Here is a 22205-nt window from a genome sequence, read left to right as displayed (position 1 = left end):
ATAATATATTCATTACCTGTTTCTCTTAACAAAAATGCAGCTTCCATTGAACAAAAATATTTCTCTTCAAATTGCTTCTATACTGTGGCATTGGGAACACTTTATGAAGTAAATAAAGAGATGCATGATCATATTTCTTGAGCTTGTATTTCCCAAATGATTGCTTATTTTTTTTAAATATTTATTTATTTATTATGTATACAATATTCTGTCTGTGAGTATGTCTGCAAGCCAGAAGAGGGCACCAGACCTCATTACAGATGGTTGTGAGCCACCATATGGTTGCCGGGAATTGAACTCAGGACCTTTAGAAGAGCAGGCAATGCTTTTAACCACTGAGCCATTTCTCCAGCCCCTGATTGCTTATTTCTAATAGACAAAATGTTTAGATCTAAAATTTCGAACAGTATTGCCATCAGATGTCAGGAGACTAAGTGAAAATTCATGCCCAGAATCTCAAATCCATTTTGAATTTTAGGTAACTTACTGATTATGCATGTTTACACAAATACAATGCACAGAAAATATCAGAACCACTCATAATACAGCACACAGACAGAATGGTTTTAAAACAATGTGTGTGTGTGTGTGTGTGTGTGTGTGTGTGTGAGTGTGTGTGTGTGTGTGTGTGTGTGTGTGTGTGTGTGTCCTGTGCCAAGTTTCTTCAATGGAGCAGGAAAATAAACTGTTTAAGAGTATCTCTCTGGCATCTAAACACCAGTTCTAAGAAGGGGAAAACGTACATGCCACAGACTGAAATACGGAGAGTATTGCAAACAATGGACTTGAAAGCAATTCACACATTCTAATGTTTAACTGTTTAATTAAATACATGATGCTTCAATACAAATATCAAACATGTACCCAAATTTTGTAAGAACATAGACTATTAAGTGAAATGTGTATGCTTGCATATCTCTCTCTCTCTCTCTCTATCTCTCTCTCTCTCTCTCTTTCTCTCTCTCTCTCTCTCTCTCTGTGTGTGTGTGTGTGTGCGTGTGTGTGTGTGTATACATCTGTATTCATATTCAGCATAGCCGTGATCTTTGGGTGAACAAGCCAGAGTGTACATAGTATTCTCCTGTTTATTGTAGCTGAAGTCCCAACAAGAAAAAGTTGCTTAGGTTTCCCTCATCTCAGCTACTTACCCTTTGTCTGCAAAGACAGTTCTTGGAAGTCACACAATTTTCTTTCTTTTGGTATTTTGGTCTGTCTTTGTTTGACCCAATATTTATTTCCTCAATTGCCCATTGAGGGCAATTACATCTACATAGTAACCAGAAATAGATTTCTTCTACATAGTAATCAGAAATATAGACTTCACTCTCCAAAGACACAATTAGAGTTCACTTAGAGTTTTGGGATAATGTATTAATTAGGGTATAATCAAAGGAGTAGTGCTTTGTTACAAGTTGAGAGTATACAACTAAGTCATAACATAAACACACAATGTCTGAGGATAGAACTTTTCCAATTTATGCTACTCAGAGTTTTCTACACTATGTCATTGTTCCAATATTTTTATTGCCATATTCTTTCCTTCTAGTACAGACTACCACATCTCTCTGTAGTTTTAGAAATTGATTTATGTCTCCCCTAGTTAATATTTTAAAGGCTTGACTGTCCAGTGCCTTAGATTGTAAGTTATTCTGAGACATGGCCTTTAGAGTGGTGGTTAAGATCAAAGGAGAAAGTGAGTGGACTCTCAGCCAATGACGTGATGTGCAAAAAGACATGAGAGACATTAGTAAACAGAGAGGTCTCTTGTGGACACGGAATAGAGGAGTCACCTTCAAGGTGGGCAGGGAACCCTCAGAATAAACCAGCTCTATCAAGCTTTTGAACTTGGACTTTGAGCCCTCAGAACTCTGAGAAAATAAATGCTTGTTTAGTCTGCCTAGTGTGTGGTATTTCCTTATGTAGTTCCTAACAAATTAATATGCTTGATTATCTATACTAAAAATTTTATGGTAGAAAATGACACATTTTATATATAAAAGTCACCTCAAATTAGTAATATGTTATTTCACAATGAATCTTCCCTTAATTTTAATTAATATACAAAAACAGAATAAAGAAGCATGTTATATACGTTTAGAGTTGAGAGAGGAAAAGAAAGAGAGAAATGGAGAGAAAGGGAGAGAGAATATTAACAAAAAATATGTGGTCTTTAGGTTTGCTTATATAACCTGTAGTAACTGAAGAAGCTAGAGAGTAAAGGGGAATTGTTGCAAGGTTGGGAAGCTACAAAGAGGAAAATAGCAGGGTACAAATGATTTATCTGAAGGAATAAAATGTCAAAAGGTGGGAGCTTTTTAAGGGAAGGGAAAGAGATAAAAATAGAAGAAATGAAGAGGGTAAAATAATAGCAGGGATATCTTAAAATGTTATGAGGAATCCTGCTATTGAATATCTTTCTGAAATACTTATAATATATGTAGATCCATGTCTGTGTATACATACTCATGTATAAAAGATATGTTCCTATCTGGGCTGAGAGTGATCTTCCCAGGAGTAGCATACCGTCTAACAAAAGCCCCAACACCAAGCATGAGATGATCTTTCTTGAGTTGTTATTGGTAAGAGTTGTCACAGAGACTTCCAATACATTATAGGCTACTACTGTTGGTTTTCTTAAACCCCAGAGGTAGAAGGAAACTTTCTATGGCTAAAGACACCATGGACTTCAGACATAGGACACAAAAGGACCAAGATATGGTCCAAAGGCCTCTTCTCTGGAGACTAGCTTTTATAGTACCAGAAGATACTATATAAACTCCCATAGGTGGGAATCAACCTATAACCCTACCCTGCTAGGAAGCATGTGAATCACAAGAACAAACAACATGGCATAATAACCCAAAGGATACAGCTGAGCCATGCATAACTTTGTGGCAACCAACAACTCTGGTTGAACTTAAAGTCATCTCAACAAGAGGGAAACCATGCCTGGTACGAGAAAGGTTTCCAACTACCTGGGACTAGTGAAGTCTTGAGTCTTTAAGGAGAACATACAGCAATTTTCCTATACTAGTATATTTAAACCTGCATTCTAAATATTTCTCTTTTTTTTAAATCTTTTTTTTATTGAGAAAATGAGAAAAAAAAAACAAGTTTCCACCTCCTCCCAGCCTCCCATTTCCCTCCCCCTCCTCCCACCCTTCTCCCCTCCCCCCACTCCTTTCCCCCTCCCTCTCCAGTCCAAAGAGCAGTCAGGGTTCCCTGCCCTGTGTTAAGTCCTAGGTCCTCCCCCCTCCGTCCATATCTAGGAAGGTGAACATCCAAACTGGCTAGGCTCCCACAAAGCCAGCACATTACGTAGGATCAAAACCCCTTGCCATTGTCCTTGGCGTCTCATCAGCTCTCATTGTTCGCCATGTTCAGATTTCTCATTATACAACACCCCTCAAAATGGAAATTATTTTGGAACAGACAAAGACCTTCACAGAAAGTCATGACTCATCAAAATTCAGAGGTGAGAAGGTTAGTCTCTATCTGATACGTATCTAACTGATACATCAACAGCACATCTCCTGAACTCCAAAACTTGCGGATCTTTCAGAAAGAGGAAGCATAAAGATTGTGAGAGCCAGAGGATCAGAGGCTTTGCTGTGAGATTGTGTCTCCTAGTAATATCAGAAGCCACAGACATAAAATCTCATCAATTTGATTGCCTACATATGAACTGAACTAGGATGACAACAATATACATGCTGAGGTGAACAGGTGAAAGATCATGAAGATCTTACCTAGAGAACTACAGGTAATTAAGGAATTCTGAGACTGGAGAAATAGTATTCCCAAAGGAAGGGCACACAAGTTGGTTATCCAATACCAAATAGTCAGTCCTGAAAAAGACTGAACAGTTTGTACGTATATATTTAAGATTATCTGTCTATCATTTATCTATCTATCATCTATCTATCTATCTATCTATCTATCTATCTATCTATCTATCTATCTATCTATCTATCTATCTAATAAGTGGGAGATAAACACATGTGAAATAAAATAAGATGGCAGGCCTGACTACTGAGGGTTAAAGAATTGAGTGGATGTAGAGTTAGAGAAATGTGGAAGAAGAAAAAGTAGTAATTGGATTTGCTAAAACTAAAGAGTCCTGAAAAAGTCTTATAGAAACACACTAGGTAATCAGCTAGTTTCAACATGCAACTAAAAAAAAGTGTTTGAATAAAACTATCCAGCAAAGGTGGAAAATGATACACATAGTTACTTGGGTCAATTAAACAAAAACCACGGTACAAGGGACTGAATACCACCCTATGACTAATTCGTCAGGGAGGTCCCAGTGGTTCCCAAAGCATCACAGACTATTCCCATCACTCAGGAACTTGATTTGATTCCATTGACCAATATGTCTGTTTTTATGCCAATACCATGCTATTTTTATTACTATAGCTCCATAGTATAGTTTGATACAATACTTGTATCTTGAAGTCAGGGATGGTGATACCTCTGGAAATTCCTTTGTTGTGCACGATTGTTTTAGCTATCTTGTTTTGTGTTTGTTTGTTTTGCCCATAGGAAGTTGGGTATTTTTTGAGGTCTATTAAGAATTGTGTTGGAATTTTGATGGGGATTACATTGACTCTGTAGATTGCTTTTGGTAGGATTGCCATTTTTACTTGTTAATCCTACTGATCCATGAGCATGGGAGATTTTCCACTTTCTGTTATCTTCTTCAATTTCTTTCTTTACAGACTTAATGTTCTTGTCATACAGTTCTTTCATTTGTTTGGTTTGAATCACACCGATGTATTTTATTTTATTTGCGGCTATTGTAAAGGGTGTTGTTTCTCCGATTTCTTACTCAGCCCCATTTATCATTTGTAGATAGGAGGGCAACAGATTTTTTTGAGTTAATCTTGTATCCAGCCACATTACTGAATATGTTTATGAGCTGTGGAAATTCTCTGGTAGAATTTTTGAGATCACTTATTTATGCTATCATATAATCTGCAAATAGTGAAAATTTGACTTCTTCTTTTCCAATTTGTATTTCCTTGATCTCCTTTTGTTGTCTTATAGCTCTAGCTAGTACTTCAAGTATTGTACTGAATAAATGTAGAGAGAGTGGACAGCCTTTTCTTGTTCCTGATTTTAGTGGAATAATTTTGAGTTTCTCTGCATTTAATTTGATGTTGGCTGTCGGCTTGCTGCTTATTGTTTTTATTATGTTTAGGTATGGTCCTTATATTCCTAATCTCTTTAAGACCTTTATCATGAAGGTCTGTTGGATTTTGCCAAAGGCTTTTTTAGCTCTACTGAAATGATAATGGGTTTTTTTCTTTCAGTTTGTTTATATGGTGGATTGTAGTAACAAATTTTCATAGTTAGACCATCTCTGCATCTCTGAGGTGAAGCCTACTTGGTCACGGTGGGTGACTTTATTGGTATGTTCTTGGATTTGGATTGCCAGTATTTTATTGAGTATTTTTAAACCAATGTTCATGAGGGAGATTGGTCTGCAATTTTCTTAGTTGAGTCTTTGTGTGGTAACTGTGGCCTCATATAAAGAATTTGGCAAAGTTCCTTCTGTTTCTATGGTTCGGAACAATTTGAGGAGTATTGAATTTAGACCTTCTTTGAAATGCTGATAGAATTCTGCCCTGAAACCTTATGGCCCTGGGATTTCTGGTTTGGAATTTTTTTTTTTTTAGGTTTTTCCTTTTTTTTTTATTGATTTTTTTTTATTGAGAAAAGGAGAAAAAAAAAACAAGTTTCCACCTCCTCCCAGCCTCCCATTTCCCTCCCCCTCCTCCCACCCTTCTCCCCCTTCCCCCACTCCTTACCCCCTCCCTCTCCAGTCCAAAGAGCAGTCAGGGTTTTCTGCCCTGTTGTAAGTCCTAGGTCCTCCTCCCTCCGTCCATATCTAGGAAGGTGAACATCCAAACTGGCTAGGCTCCCACAAAGCCAGCACATTACGTAGGATCAAAACCCCGTGCCATTGTCCTTGGCGTCTCATCCGCCCTCATTGTTCGACATGTTCAGAGAGTCCAGTTTTATCCCATGCTTTTTCAGTCACAGTCCAGCTGGCCTTGGTGAGCTCCCAATAGATCAGCTCCACTGTCTCAGTGGGTGGGTGCACCCCTCGTGGTCCCGACTTCTTTGCTCATGTTCTCCCTCCTTCTGCTCCTCATTGGGACCTTGGGAGCTCAGTCCAGTGCTCCAGTGTGGGTCTCTGTCTTTATCTCCATCCATCACCAGATGAAGGTTCTAGGATGATATGCAAGATATTCGTCAGTATTGCTCTAGGATAGGGTCATTTCGGGTTCCCTATCCTCAGCTGCCCAAGGAACTAACTGGGGACCTCGGCTTGGGCACCTGGGAGCCCCTCTAGGGTCAGGTCTCTTGCCAAACCTAAAGTGGCTCCCTTAACTAAGAATTGTGGTTCCGTGCTCCCCTGTCCAACCTTCCTTTATCCCAATCCTCCTGTTTCCCCAAGGCCCCACCTCCTTCCCTTCTAACTTTTCTCTCCCCATCTCCCCTTACCCCCATCCCACCCTACCCCCAAGATCCCAATTTTCTCCCCGGCAATTTTGTCTACTTCCCTTATCCAAGAGGATAACTATATGTTTTTCCTTGGGTTCCCCTTCTTACTTAGCTTCTTTAGATTCACCTATTGTAGACTCCGTGACCCTTATTTATAGCTAGAAACCAATTATGAGTGAGTACATCCCATGTTCATCTTTTTGGGTCTGGGATACCTCACTTCAGGATAGTGTTTTCTATTTCCATCCATTTGCATGCAAAATTCGAGAAGTCATTGTTTTTTACCGCAGCGTAGTACTCTAATGTGTATATATTCCATACTTTCTTCATCCATTCTTCCATTGAAGGGCATCTAGGTTGTTTCCAGGTTCTGGCTATTACAAATAATACTGCTATGAACATAGTTGAACAAATGCTTTTGTCATATGATAGGGCATCTCTTGGGTATATTCCCAAGAGTGGTATTGCTGGGTCCAGGGGTAGGTTGATCTAGAATTTCCTGAGAAACCGAAACACTGACTTCCATAGTGGTTGCACAAGATTGCATTCAAACTTTTAACATCTGTTTCTGTTTCCTTAGGGCTTATAGGTCGATTTAAATTGTTTTTATGGTCTTGATTTAATTTTTATATATGGTACCTATCAAGAAACTTGTCCAGTTTTTTAGGTTTTCCAATTTCGTGGAGTACAGAGTTTTGAATTATGACCTTGTTGATTTTCTCAAATAACCAACTCTTTGTTTCATTGAATCTTTGTATTGTTCTCTTTGTTTCTTATTTATTTACTTTAGCCAGGAATTTGATTATTTCCTGACATCTACTTTTCCTTGGTTAATTTGCTTCTTTTTGTTCTAGAGCTTTCAGGTATGCTGTTTAGTCACTAGTGTAGGATTTCTTTAAATTCTTTATGTAGGCACTTAGTGCTTTGAAATTTCCTCTTGGAACTGCTTTCACAGTGTCCTGTAAGTTTGGGAATATTGTGTATTCATTTTCCTTGAATTCTAGGAAGTCTTTAATTTCTATATTTCTTCTTTAACCCTGTAGTGGTGCAGTAGAGATTTGTTCAGTTTCCACGAGTTTGTATCCTTTATGAAGTTTTTCTTGTTGACCTCTAACTCTAACCCATGTTGATATGTAAGATAAAAGGTGTTATTCCAGTTTTTTGTATCTATCGAGATTTGCTATATGACTGGGTATGAGATCAGTTTTAGAGGAGGCTCCAGGAGGTACTGAAAAAGAAGTTATATTCTTTTGTATTGGGGTGAAATGTTCTGTAGATGACTGTTAGGTCCATTTTAGCCATAATATCTGTTAGTTCCCTTATGTTTCTTTGTTAAGTTTATGTCTGGCAGGCCTGTCCATTTGTAGTCTCTCACTATTAATTTGTGGAACTTGATATATGGTTTAAACTTTTGTAATGTTTCTCTTAAAAATGTGTATATTTATGTTTTATAAAGATCTTCTATTTAATCATGGACTTCATGGAACTAAAAGCCTGTTGATATTTCTAAATATTTATTTACACAAAGTAATTGTTACATTGCAAATGTTTAATGAAGTGACAGGTCTCCACTGTTACTGATTTTTGTGTCATACATAGGCTAGGTGATAATTAACCTGATAGCCAGGGATAATCAACACCTTTTCTGTAGCCTGGTGATGCAGCTCATCTCTCCTCTTGATGTGATGTTCTTACAGTCATTGTTATGTGTCTCTTTACTGGAACACAGATTAGACCTCAAGAATGAGGGGATACAATCTATACTTTTAAGGATAGATAAATAACTCATTTAAAATCCATATTCTGCCTTCTCTCTCCCCATCTCCCCTTCCCCCAACCTCACCCCCATGCTCCCAACTTTTGCCTGGTGATCTTGTATGCTTCTAATTTCCAGGAGGATCAATTTATGTTTTTCTTTGGGTTCACCTTGTTATTTGGCTTCTCTAGGCTTGTGAACTATAGGCTTAATGTCCTTTGTTTATGGCTAGAGTCCACTAATGAGTGAGTATATACCATATTTATCTTTTTGGGTCTGGGTTATCTCACTCAGGATAGTATTTTCTTCTTTTTTTTTGCCAAATGTTAACAACTTTTTTTTTAATTTTTTTTATTTATTTTTATTTTTTATTAAAAATTTCTGCCTCCTCTCTGCCTCCGCCTCCCATTTCCCTCCCCCTCCCCTTCCCTTTCCAGCCCGAAGAGCAGTCAGGGTTCCCTGCCCTGTGGGAAGTCCAAGGTCCTCCCCCCTCCATCCAGGTCTAGGAAGGTGAGCATCCAAACAGCCTAGGCTCCCACAAAGCCAGTACATGCAGTAGGATCAAAACCCAGTGTCATTGTTCTTGGCTTCTCAGCAGCCCTCATTGTCCCATGTTCAGAGAGTCTGGTTTTATCCCATGCTTTTTTAGACCCAGTTCAGCTGGCCTTGGTGGATTCCCAATAGATCAGCCCCATTGTCTCAGTGTGTGGATGCACCCCTCGCGGTCCTGACTTCCTTGCTCATGTTCTATATACATATTAGAGTACTACTCAGTGGTAAAAAACAATGACATCTTGAATTCTACATGCAAATAGATGGAAATAGAAAACACTATCCTGAGTGAGGTAATCCAGACCCAAAAGGATTAACATGGGATGTACTCACTCATAATTGGTTTCTAGCCATAAATAAAGGACACTGAGCCTATAATTTGTGATCCTAGAGAAGCTAAATAAAAAGGTGAACCCAAAGAAAAACATATAATTATCCTCCTGGATATTTTAAGTAGACAAGATTTCCAGGCAAAAACTGGGAACTGGGTGTGGGGTGGGATGGGGGAAAGAGGAGATGGGGAGAGAAAAGTGAGAAGGGGAGGATGGGAAGAACTTGGGGGAATGGGATGGTTGGGATAAAGGAAGGGTAGATATGGGAGCAGGGAAGTATATATCTTAACTAAGGGAGCCAATTTTAGAGTTGGCAAGAGACTTGACCCTAGAGGGGTTCCCAGGTGTCCAGGGAGATGTCCCCAGCTAGTTCCTTGGGCAGTTCAGGAGAGGGAGCCTGAAATGGCCCTATCCTATAGTCATACTAATAAATATCTTGCATATCATCATAGAACCTTCATCTGGTGATGGAACGAGATAGAGACAGAGACCCACATTCAAGCACCAGACTGAGGTTCCAAGGCCCAAATGAGGAGCAGAAGGATAGTGTTTTCTATTTCCATCCATTTGTATGCAAAATTCAAGATGTCATTGTTTTTTCACCCCTGAGTAGTACTCTAATGTGCATATATTCTACACTTTCTTTATCCATTCTTCCATTAAGGGGCATCTAGGTTCTTTCCAGGTTCTGGCTATTACAAATAATGCTGCTATGAACATTGCCACGCGCTGCACCCCCGGTCTGCGCTCTATGCACTAGAATCCAGCTCGCGAGCTTCAGGTGAGGTGCTGGAGATTGAGGAAACACACACACAGACAGACACATGGACATCTAATCACTGGTACAAAAGCCCTTCTTTAATAGCGCCATGCAGGCTTAAATACACAGCCGTCAATGGCCAACAGGTGAAAATCCCGCCTCTGATTATCCAGTTAAGGCACAGCTTCTAGTAACTTCAATTAGAAGGCTCTAGCAGGGAAGAGCAGCTGAAGGCCAGGACTCAATTAGTCCCAACAAACATAGTTGAACAAATGCTTTTGTAGTATGATTGGACATATCTTGGGTATATTCCCAAGAGTGGTATTGCTAGATCATGAGGTAGGTTGATTCCCAATTTCCTGAGAAACAGCCACACTGATTTCCACAGTGGTTGCAGAAGTTTGCAATCCCACCAGCAATGGATGAGTGTTGCCATTACTCCACATTCTCTCCAGCATAGGCTATCATTGGTGGTTTTGATTTTAGCCATTCTGACAGGTGTAAGATGGTATATCAAAGTTGTTTTGATTTGCATTTCCCTGATCGCTAAGGAGGTTGAACATGACCTTAAGTGTCTTTTGGCCATTTGAACTTCTTCTGTTGAGAATTCTCTGTTCTGTTCAGTACTCCATTTTTTTAATTGGGTTAATTAGAATTTTAATGTCTAGTTTCTTGAGTTCTTTATATATTTTGAAGATCAGACCTTTGTCTGATGCGGGGTTGGTGAAGATCTTCTCCCATTCAGTAGGATGTCTTTTTGTCTTAATGACAGTGTCCTCTGCTTTACAGAAGCCTCTCAGTTCCATTCATTTAATGTTTCTCTTATTGTCTGTACTACTGGGGTTATACATAGGAAGTGACTGGGGAGAGCTTGGGGGAGTGGGAGGATGGACATGGAGGAAGGGCAGATATAGGAGCAGGAAGAAGATATCTTAATTAAGGGAGCCATTTTAGGGTTGGCAAAAGACTTGGCTCTATAGGGGATCCCAGGTGTTTACAGGGATGTCCCCAGCTAGGTCTTTAGGCAGCAGAGGAGAGGGTGCCTGAACTGTCCTTGCCCCACTATCACACTGATGATTATCTCGAATATCACCATAGAATCTTCCTCCAGCGACAGATGGAGATAGAAACAGAGACCCTCATCAGAGCAACGGACTGAGCTCCCAAAGTCCAGCTGAAGAGCAGAAGGAGGGAGAAGATGAGCAAGGAAGTCAGGACCTTGAGGGGTTGGTCCACCCACTGAAATAGCAAGCCTGTTCTAATGGGAGCTCACCAAATCCAGCTGGACCGGGACTGAATGAGCATGTGATCAAACTGGACTCTCTGAATGTGGCTGACAATGGGGGCTGTCTGAGAAGCCATTGATAAAGGCACTGGGACTTGTTTCTACTGCATGTACTGGCGTTTTGGGACCCTAGTCTATTTGGGTGCTCAGCTTCCTAGGCCTGGATGTAGTGGGGAGGGCCTTGGACTTCCCACAGGTCAGGGTTCCCTGCCATCTCTTAAGGAGGGAGGGCGAAGGAGAAGGGTGAATGGGGGACTGGGAGGGGAATGGGAGGAGGGGAGGAATTGTAAATTTTTGAATGGAAAAATAAAAAAATAAAAAATCCACTTTCTGCATTTCTTTGAAGATCTTCCCTGAGGAGTTTCTTTTAGCTCACATACTGTGAAGGATATAAATAATAACAAATGTTGTAGAATAACTTTTAGCCTGTTTCTGTTTTTTCACCATGCTTCCTACCAGTTTGCAACAAACACTGACAAGAAACTACTAGACTCTGTTAAGTATGGCAGGAGGGGAAATAAAAAAATGCTGGTATCAGTTTAACTAATGTGTCTCCTATGGGTCTGACATGTCATTGGACATTATCATATTAGGAATAAAAATCCTCATGGAAGGTATGGATTAATAAAGAAAATAAATGAGTAATTGATCAGAAATTAAAATGAATATGTAGAATTTTGTGAGTAAAGATTTCAGGAATCCAAGACACTATATATAAGGCTATATTTTAGGTACAATACTGAAAAACTTGTAAAAAGGTTAGGGGTAGAAAGAGATGAAAAGAATATATTTTTAGTATGGCTTCTCATGGTATAGAGAAGCAACAAAAGGTGAAAGGGATTCTCCACACAATATTCTCAGAGACTTATATATAGTCCAGGAAAGAGAGCAAAGTATTCAAGCCGGTTTGTGCTACTCCTTGAGATATCTTTATTCATTGTACCTTTTATGTGCTTTGGAAACCTACAGGTTGAGGATAAAGACATCATACCATGCTTTCTTAGGGAAAAAATAATACCTGTACTAAAAATGGCATTTCTGAAAATTGAAAATTGACCAATTTTGTTTTGTTTGCCTAGAAAGATATTTGAGGATCATTTTATTTTCTGCAATAGATTTTAAACTTAGTAATTATATTACTTATATTTAAATTATAGCTTAGGATAGAAGTCATTCCGCTAATCCTGAATTACTCATTTGGATTGTAAGCAATCTCATCTTATTTTTAATCCATTAATAAATAGGATGTACTAGGTTACATGCTATTTTGTTTACAGACTTATCTATTGTATCTATAATAATTCTACAAATAAAATAATAACAGTTACAGTATAAAGAAAAATATTCTGGGTATAGTTATTGATGCATAGCTTATTGTCACAAACACAGTAGTTAAAGCAATATTAATGTAGCATATTTCAGTCCTAGTCATCTGGAGTCCAGGCAACTGTCAACTGCATTCTATACTCATGCAAGACTGAGATGAACATGTCAGGATGTTTAGTATTTTCTGGATACCTTATGGAAGAATGTAACACTGAAAGAATTTGACTGAAAAATTTAGTTCCTTGCAGTTGTGGAGCCTTCGTCCCTGTCCTTCAACAGCTGCCAGTCAGGAACCTCACCCAGACATTTATGCCTTTTATGTTCCTCCTCAAATGTACCTCCATCCTCAGAAGACCAGGGACACATCTATACAATCCTTGCCAACATGGCAAAGTTCTCTGAGTTATTCAACTTGTAGGTGGTACAAATAACCTCTGCTCTATACTGCATCTTCCTCCTTTAAGACCTATTGTAGAGTATTTTCCTGATTATTTATGTGGGAGAGCCCAACCCACTGTGAGTGGTCCAGCCACTGGCCACGTGGCCCGGGACCATATAAAAAGGCGAGCTAAATGAGCCATAGTGTTCAAGCCAGAAAAGAGTGCTTCCTCATGGACTCTGCTTAAGTTTCTTCCTGGGGTTTCACCCTGACTTCCCTTCCTTCATGATGGATTGTATCTCTAAGCCCAAAACTCTCTTTTTCTCCTTCCAAAGCTCTAGTTTGTCATGTAACATTATATAACCACATTCAGAAACAAAATCATGTCTGCAGATTTCAGAGTTTAAAGAAGCACGTGTTTGGTGTCCACTGTAGATGTTCTTCAACTGTAAATTGAGGAAAGGAAAGATTCATACCTACAATCTTAGAACCAAGAGGCTGAGGCAGGGTAATCTTGAACTTGCAGTTTGTAATGGCAGCATTATGAGAACTTGTTTTAAAAAGAAAAGGAGGAGGGAAGAAAAGAAGGAGAGGGAAAGGAAGAAAATTTCTCTCCACCTACTTATCGACTACTAGCTGGAGATAGGACAAAATACAAAGACCCAGAGAGAGACAATATGCAGAGAGTGAGAGACCTAAAAACAGTCAGCCCTAAATTGGATTTCTCCATCAAATCCCTCCCCTCATGGTGCAGGAAGAGGAGTTGGAAAGAAAGTAAGAGCCAGAGGGGATGGAGGACACCAAGAAAACAATACCTTCTAAATCAACATCTTATGAACTCACAAAGACTGAAGCGTCATGCAGAGCCTGCACTGGTCTGCATCAGGACCTCTGCACATATATTATGACTTCCAAGTGTAGTTGGATTTTCTTTTATTCTAGTCCCATGCTGGAACAGCAAAATATTGATGGTTGTTTCACTTCTTATTCTTTTAGCTTTTTGGACTCTTTTGGGGACCTAGCACCTAGCTCCCAAATAAATTACACATGGAAGGAGTTTTATTCTTTCTTATAAACACCTGGTCTTGCTTGGCTTGTTTCTAACCAGCTTTTTGTGACTTAAATTATGTCATCTACATTTTGCCTCTGGGCTTTTCCCTTTTCTTCTGTGTATCTAACTTTCATTCTTGTTCCATGGCTGCCTACATAGTTGGGTGGCTGGCCCCTAGTAAACTCCTCTCCTTCTTCTCTCTTGCTTTTCCTTGTACCTCCCAGATTTCTTCTTTTATTTATTCTCTCTGACTGCCAGCCTTACCTACCCTTTCTCCTGCCTTGCTATTGACCATTCAACTCTTTATAGACCATCAGGTGTTTTAGACAGGGAAAGAATCACAGCTTCATGGAGTTAAAAATCAGCATTAAAGAATGCAACATGAGTTAGGATGATATTGGCTGTATGTTTCTCATGTATGGCTTTTATTGTGTTAAGTTCCCTCTACCATGATGGCATGTTGGATTGTGTAAAAGGCTTTCTTGTATCTATTGATATTGTTATGTGACTTTTGTCTTTAAGTCCACTCATGTGGACTTATTTATTGAGTTGTATATATTGAAATATTTCTGCATTCTAGGGATAAAGCCAACTTGATTACCATGGATAATCCTTTCACGTATATTTGCATTCTGTTCCCAGGAATTGTACTGATCATTTTTAAGTCTATGTTCATCAGGGATATAGTCCCATAGTTTTATATGTTGTTGTTCCTTTGGTGGTGTTTGTGGTTGTTGTTGTGTCTTTGCTGTGTTTTGGTATTAGAAAGATTCTGACTTAATAAAAGGAGTTTCGGAGCACTCATTATGTATCTATTTTATTGACTAGTTAAGATCTCCATGAGAATTCTACTGTGGATCTAAGTGACCCTGAACTTATTTTTTTAAAGCTGGAAAGTATTATCTTTTAAATTATTATTTTTATCTCTTCATTTGTTGTAGGGATCTTTAGGATGTTGATCTTTTTGTTTAATTTTGATGATTTGGTTGAAACTAGACATCCATCCACTTTTTAAAGGTTTTCCAGTTTAATGGAGTACATCTTTTTTTATTTCCTTGTTGAGAAGCAGGGCCGGTGAGTGACTCATTTGCCAGTGGATATACTCCTTTCTCTGGATTCTCTAATCCCTACAAACACACATACACACACACACACACACACACACACACACACAGAGAGAGAGAGAGAGAGAGAGAGAGAGAGAGAGAGAGAGAGAGAGAGAGGAGATTAACATATTTATTACAATTTAACTCATTTACAACTGTCTCAAGGTACTTAATTCAGGTCACAAAACACAAAATTGTATAAGTACACACTGGAATTTTATTTAGCTAAATTCACAAATAAACAGATGGAAATAGAAAAGACTATACTGAACAATACTCAGATATAGAAAAATAAGTCCTACATATTCTTGCTCATAAAGACTGCTGAGAAGTCAAGAACAATGGCACTGGGTTTTCATCTTACTGCACGTATTGGCTATGTGGGAGACTAGGCAGTTTGGATGCTCACCTTACTAGACCTGGAAGGAGGTGGTAGGTCCTTGGACTTCCCAAAGGGCAGGGAACCCTGACTGCTCTTCGGCTGATGATGGAGGGGGACTTGATTGGGGGAGGGGGAGTGAAAGGGGAGGCGGTGGCGGGGAGGAGGCAGAAATCTTTAATAAATCAATAAAAATAAAAAATAAAAAATCATCTCCTTTCCCAAGTTTTTTTAAAAAAAAGAATCATACATTCAAATGGTTGTTCCCAGATGCTTTGGATTATTGAACAAAAATCCCTGTGCCAGGGACCCAGTTTTGTCTTATGATTTGTTAGTCAAAGAAGAGACCTCAGAGGCTCCCCCAAATTATACAGACCCTTGCCATTTTTCTTGTTCTACAGAGCTTATTGGTAAGACCTTGTTGCTGAAGACATTACAAACCTTGGCCTCAAGATATATAGAGAAATAATGCTGGAACTAGACTGTGAGCTTCATCCTTACGTGGTGACTTTCAGCATGATGGAAGATGCTGCACAGCCTGCTAGGGAAGGAAAAGGCATCAGGGATCTTACCCAAGTACGAACACTACTGTCCTATAGATGCCCAGGAGTTAGAACTACAACACCAACTCCCAGGCAGGATGTACCCCCTGCTGAGAGAGTGGCACATCTCTTATGGGAGTAACTAACAACTCTTGTATATGAAGACTGTTCTGTAAGAAGGAATCTAAACATGGTACTATAAGCCTGGTCAAAAGTCCATAGCCAATGAAAGTAATAGCTTCTAGAGTAGGAACTTATTACTATGGTTTGGTTAAACTGACATTGTATCAAACTCTTTTCTAATGTATAAATGCATTACTTATTTTACTTATTAAAGCAATTTATCTCAAACTTTTTTATTGTTTTGGAATTATCTCACTAAAATAAGGTTGTTTACTCAAATATGCAAAACAAATTAAGTCGTTCTCATTGGAGTTTTCTTTGCAGAATTTTCATGATAGCAAGTACTTCTCAGTCAAAATCAGAATTCCCAAGATGCAGCACACATTAGAAACATAAACTCCCTAAAGGTAGGAAATGATGTAACTTCTGGGAATTTCATGTAGGTAAACAACAATTTGTTCCAGAAATGATATGTACTTGTTCTTTGGAGAGATAAGCAAGAATAAATAAGAATTAAGTCCTAGAAGACCTGGCTTCTTTGTGCAGAGGCACAATCACTACTGAGGATGGCTGCATTTTGAGAGGAAACCCAGTTTATGTTCTATTTTAAGTTTGATTATTTTTGTCACCTCCAAAGAAGAAAGAAACCCATTTGAATGTAAGTTTAGGTCACCTTCAAAATTCAGTTTTGTCTCTTTGTTTATTCTTTAAGAAGTTTGAGGTGCATTAAATGGACTTATAAGAAACAAAAAATGAGAAAATTTCAAAAGTGGCATAGAGAGACATAATTTATCCCATCACAACTATACTAAAATTTGTTGAGAAGTTACTCTGAACTGGAAAAAGAAGGAAGTTATGTTAAAATTAAATCAGTCTTCATGTACACAAAACTGATACCTCTTTAGGTCACACAGAATGGGCAAGGAAAGTTTCTGGGCCTCTCATTGTGTGTGTGTGTGTGTGTGTGTGTGTGTGTGTGTGTGTGTGTGTGTGTGTGTTGGCATCTGTAAAGTTTTTCTAGGCTACTTTGTACTTAGAGATGATCTCCTGTTGAAGATCACAAGGGAGCTTCACATGACAGCATAATTTTTAGTCAAACTTTATCCCCAAGCAGGATTTCCCCCATTTCTTTGGATTTAACAATCACTTCACTATTAGGTGTACAGTTAAGCTTTGGACATTTTGTATGCTACAAAAATGTGTAGGGTTGCATAAGGATATTGGGGGATTTTAGGTTCCCCGGCAGACAAGTCTTAATGCGGAAAGCCCAGATACACTGAGTCATGTCAAGATGATAAAACAATCTCCTAATGCTTTTAGGAGACATCTTCCCTGGTGTTTTAGATACATCCCTTTTCACAGTTAAGGCTGTGAGAGTTTATTCTGTACAGTGATGATGAAGCTGACGTAGGTGGGATCAAATGCACTGAATCCTGAAAGGAGCTTGGGGGTAGCAGACCTCTGAACACTGACCAGTTCTTGTCATTGTCCCACATTATTTGAAGCCTCAGACTCATTGTGTCATAAAAACAGTCTCATCTACTCATTCTCACCTTGTAAAGCACAGATTAAGAACTGTGAGCATCCTGTTTGCCCTCATTCCTTTTATTGATTCATGTGTCACAAATTGAGATTGTTCCACCTTGTTAAGGCAGCGTAGATATTCCACAAAAGACTGCAATACTTCAGCTATGGATGTAATTTCAAACAGTGAAGAATAGAGAGATTAATATTAAAAAATAAAATTTCTCACTAAGGAAAGAGTGTAGTCACTGACAAGAATATGCTGCTAGGATCCTGAACAAGTGGGAAATATCTCTGTGAAAAATGTCTCTTCCTTCTGATGTCACTGCGAGTTTATCTGTGTCTGTCACCCGGCTTGAAGAACAGACCAGTGAGTGTTTGCTTTCACAATGAGAGCTTGTTTTGTTTTGTCCTCTAGAAGGAAATGTATCTTTACCACTGAGATTTTTTTTGCATACTTTTATCTTTTCAATTTATTTAGTCATTTCTTTGCTTCACTGAGCTCCATAACTTATATTTTTAATTAAAAACTTTAAAAACAACTTTTACAACCATCTTTTGCCACACTGAGAATGGAACCAAGACCTTGAATATTCTTGACTTTTGCTCTACCACTGAACTACATTCTGAGCTCTTTTCACAGAAAAAATATATATTCCATTCTGGGTTTCTTGATGGCGATTTTAACTACTGATCTTTATAATGTGATAGTCTCCCTCCGAAACTTGTATTCAGTTATGTTTTTTTTTTTACTTTTCACACTGTTTATGCTTTGTTGAAGAGTTCTAGCTCCTTTGTAGTGCTAACTTTTATCACCTGACAATCTCATGTGTGTATATAATATATTTTGATTATCTCCTCCCACACATTTTAGCACCTCCTCCATACCATCAGCACCCCAACTATCTAAGTTGATTTTTCAAAGATTTCTATGTAGAATTTTGCTGAAAGGTGACATTTTTCCTAGTTTTTTATTTTTGTAATTACTTATTTCAAAGAGATTTGTTTTAATTTGTTAATTTGTGTGTGTGTGTGTGTACACTCATGTACACAGGTATCCAAGGAAGTCATATGAGTACATCAGATTCCTGGAACAGGAGTAATAGCTGTCTGGGAGATTCCAAAATGGGTGTTAGGAACTGAACTGGGATCCTCTGGAAGTGTAGTGTGATGGGGGAGTGTCATATATCAATCTGTTGATTTCATTGGTTAAGCAATAAAGAAACTGCTAGGCCCATTTGATAGGCCCACCCTTAGGTGGGTGGAGTAAACAGAATGGAAGGCTGGGAGAAAGAAGCTGAGTCAGAGAGTCACCGTGATTTTTCCACTCCAAACAGACGGAGGTTAAGATCATTCCTGGTAAGCCAGCTGGTGGGCTACAGCAGATTATTAGAAATGGGCTAGTCCAGGTGCGAGAGCTAGCCTAGAAGAGGCTAGATAGAAATGGGCCAAGCGGTGTTTAAAAGAATACAGTTTCCGTGTAATTATTTCGGGTAAAGCTAGCCGTGGGGGCGGCCGGGTGCTGGGGACGCAGCCCCGCCGCTCCTATTTCAACAGTAGTGAGTGCTCTAAACCATGAGCAATCTCTATATTCCTAGTCATTTTTTATAATTCTTTTATTTTATTTTCTTCATAGCTTTTATAGAGTGTTCAATCATGTTCAGTCTACTAACCTCATATGACATGATCAGTGTCTACACTATATATTTTCAGGGACATTCTCCTTATTCAGTTAAATACTTTTCCAGTTAGGATCAAACCTAGAGTCTGACATTTACTAAGTAAGGTGTTGTTTCACTCAGCTTCCACCCAAACACAAATCATTACTTTTATGTCTAGTTTGAAAAGGTTATATTGAGAACTACCTTTCCTTGAATTCTTTTAAAAATTAAATGAAAATAACAACATTGCTTTTCCCTTTTGACTGTAAAGGCGGTGGATGATTTTACAGGTAATGTTGAACCCTTTCATACTACACCCTCATTTTCTATATAATATTTTAGCTCATGTTATTCTTCTGATAACACATATTTGATTTGTTAGTATATTTTGTTAATCCTAAAATTCAGTGCTGTAGCTTCAGTCTGTAGTTTCTTCTCTTGTGCATTATTAAGAGACATGGCTCTCCTATAGTTTTTCATTTTTCTTTCCATAGAAACCAACCTTACAGATGGCATATGACAACTGCACAAGGGTCACAGAGTTCATTTTCATTGGCTTGAGATACCACCCTAAGCTGCAGGTCTTCCTCTTCTTGCTCTTTCTACTGTTTTACCTGGTTACTATGACAGGAAACTTGGGTATGATCATTCTCATTCGTGTAGATTCTCGTCTTCACACTCCCATGTACTTTTTTCTCAGCCACCTGTCATTTGTGGACATCTGCTTCTCATCAGTTGTGGGCCCCAAGATGCTCACAGACTTCTTTGCAGAACGGAAAGTCATCTCTTTTATGGGCTGTGCCTTGCAGCAATGGTTCTTTGGGTTCTTTGTGGCCATTGAGTGCCTTCTCTTGGCATCCATGGCCTATGACCGCTATGTGGCCATCTGTAACCCACTGTTGTACTCGGTGGCCATGTCCCAGAGACTCTGCATACAGCTGGTGATGGGACCCTATGCTGTTGGTTTCTTCAACACCATGACTCACACTACAGCTGCTTTCCGACTTCCCTTTTGCGGCTCCAACATTATCAATCATTTCTTCTGTGACATGTCTCCAATCCTCTCCCTCATATGTGCGGACATACGAATCAATAAGCTGTTGGTGTTCATTGTGGCTGGAGCTGTGTTGGTTGTCAGCAGCACCACCATCTTAATCTCCTACTTCCACATCCTCATGGCGATCCTAAGGATACGCTCTGCTGAAGGGCGGCGGAAAGCCTTCTCCACCTGCTCATCCCATGTCACAGCGGTTTCCATTTTGTATGGGACTCTCTTTTTTATCTATGTGCGTCCAAGTGCCATCTCTTCGCTGGACCTCAATAAGGTGGTGTCTGTGTTCTATACAGCGGTGATTCCCATGCTCAATCCACTCATCTACAGCCTGAGGAATAAGGAGGTGAAAGCGGCCATGGGCAGGACAGTCACCAAGGCTAAATTCTTCCTTAAAAACTAAATTGTCATCAAGAACAGAATACAGGGGCTGGGTGGTGGTGGCACATGCCTTTAATCCTAGCACTTGGGAGGCAGAGGCAGGTGGATCTCTGTGAGTTCCAGGCCAGCCTGGTCTACAAGAGCTAGTTCCAGGACAGGCTCCAAAGCTACAGAGAAACCCTGTCTCAAGAAACACACCTCCAAAAACAACAACAATAACAACAAACCAAAAACAAAATACAAAAACTATCCCCCCAAAAAATACCCAGAAAATAGATTCAAGGCAAAGCTGATAGACGTGATCGAATCTACCTAGACATCATCCTAACATAATAGTTTGCAGAATTTGTAATTGGCATAATTGGCACCTTCCTTATCCTTCCACATAGCTTTTATTTTACTACATAAAACACATTTTATTTTATTAAATAAGTAATTAAGCTTTATTTAATCATGTAACTATGAATGTTAAAACTCACTACATAAGTGTGTTTTCTCTCTTAAATATATTTATTACTGTAAGCAAAGTAAAATTTAATAAATACAGAAACAACAGATATGAGTGGTACATTGTAGGATGTATATCCCTTTTTCCTACATATAAAATTGAAAGTAAGAGACAGAAGACTTTGCTTAGAGTGAAAGTAATTTCAATTAAATTTTTCTCATTTATTTAGTTTTCTTCCTGTATAATTTATTTTTATGCTAGCTTTTTTGTTTGTACATCAAAACAAAATAAACAATAGTTGATGAAGTTTATAGACAACTTTACTAACTTTCTGCCAACTTGAAAATGTAAAGTTAAAAAACAAGGAAGGAGCTATATTTGATCAAAATGTCTTAGATGCTTGTATGAAATGTTCAAAGAATAAAATCTTCTGGTTACTTTGAAAAGACTTTACTTGAAAGTGACGTTTTGAAAGAAATCAGAATCTATCATTATTTTTAATTATGCTGGTTGTATATAGTATGAAATATAATTATTTCAATTATATACCTCTTAACAAGATCTATAACTGAGGAGATAAAAACACGTGAAGTATACTGTAGCGATACAAGGAAAAACCAGACTGTGGATCTATCTCAAGCCCTGCTCAAAAGGATTTCACAATGAGGTCGCTGGGTTACAACATGCCTGGTCAGGAGAACCTGGTATGAAACAGCATCGTGGTCCAGCATGCCTGGTCAGGAAAATCTGATGTAAAACAGCATCGTGGCTCAGCATGCCTGGTGTAAAACAGCATCATGGTTCAGTGTGCCTGGTCTTTAGACCCTGATGTAAAACAGCATTATAGTCTTCTTTTCTTCAGAGCGCAGTCGGACTTGCTTCAGGTGTTGGAGTCCCTCTAAATACAGCACTTTGCCATGATTGAGGATAGACTGGTTTGGGTTCAGACTGGTTGCTCAGGCTCTCTCAGGAGCTGCAGACCCAGACAGGCCAAAGGACACATAAACAAGACTGTATGCTGCAATTATCTCGGAAT

General features: G+C 38.9%; 1 protein-coding gene across 1 annotated transcript; it reads left to right on the top strand.

The window, feature by feature from the left end:
- Positions 1-19798: 19798 nt before the first annotated feature.
- On the top strand, positions 19799-20743 carry LOC142856702 (olfactory receptor 5G9). The gene has a single exon (XM_075984369.1). It carries the CDS (start codon positions 19799-19801, stop codon positions 20741-20743), a length of 945 nt encoding a protein of 314 aa, XP_075840484.1.
- The last annotated feature ends 1462 nt before the right edge of the window (positions 20744-22205 follow it).

The sequence above is a fragment of the Microtus pennsylvanicus genome, chromosome 9 (assembly GCF_037038515.1).
Source record: "Microtus pennsylvanicus isolate mMicPen1 chromosome 9, mMicPen1.hap1, whole genome shotgun sequence".
NCBI lineage: Eukaryota > Metazoa > Chordata > Mammalia > Rodentia > Cricetidae > Microtus > Microtus pennsylvanicus.
Note: the sequence above shows the minus strand (reverse complement) of the source record. Positions and strands in the feature narration are given on the sequence as shown.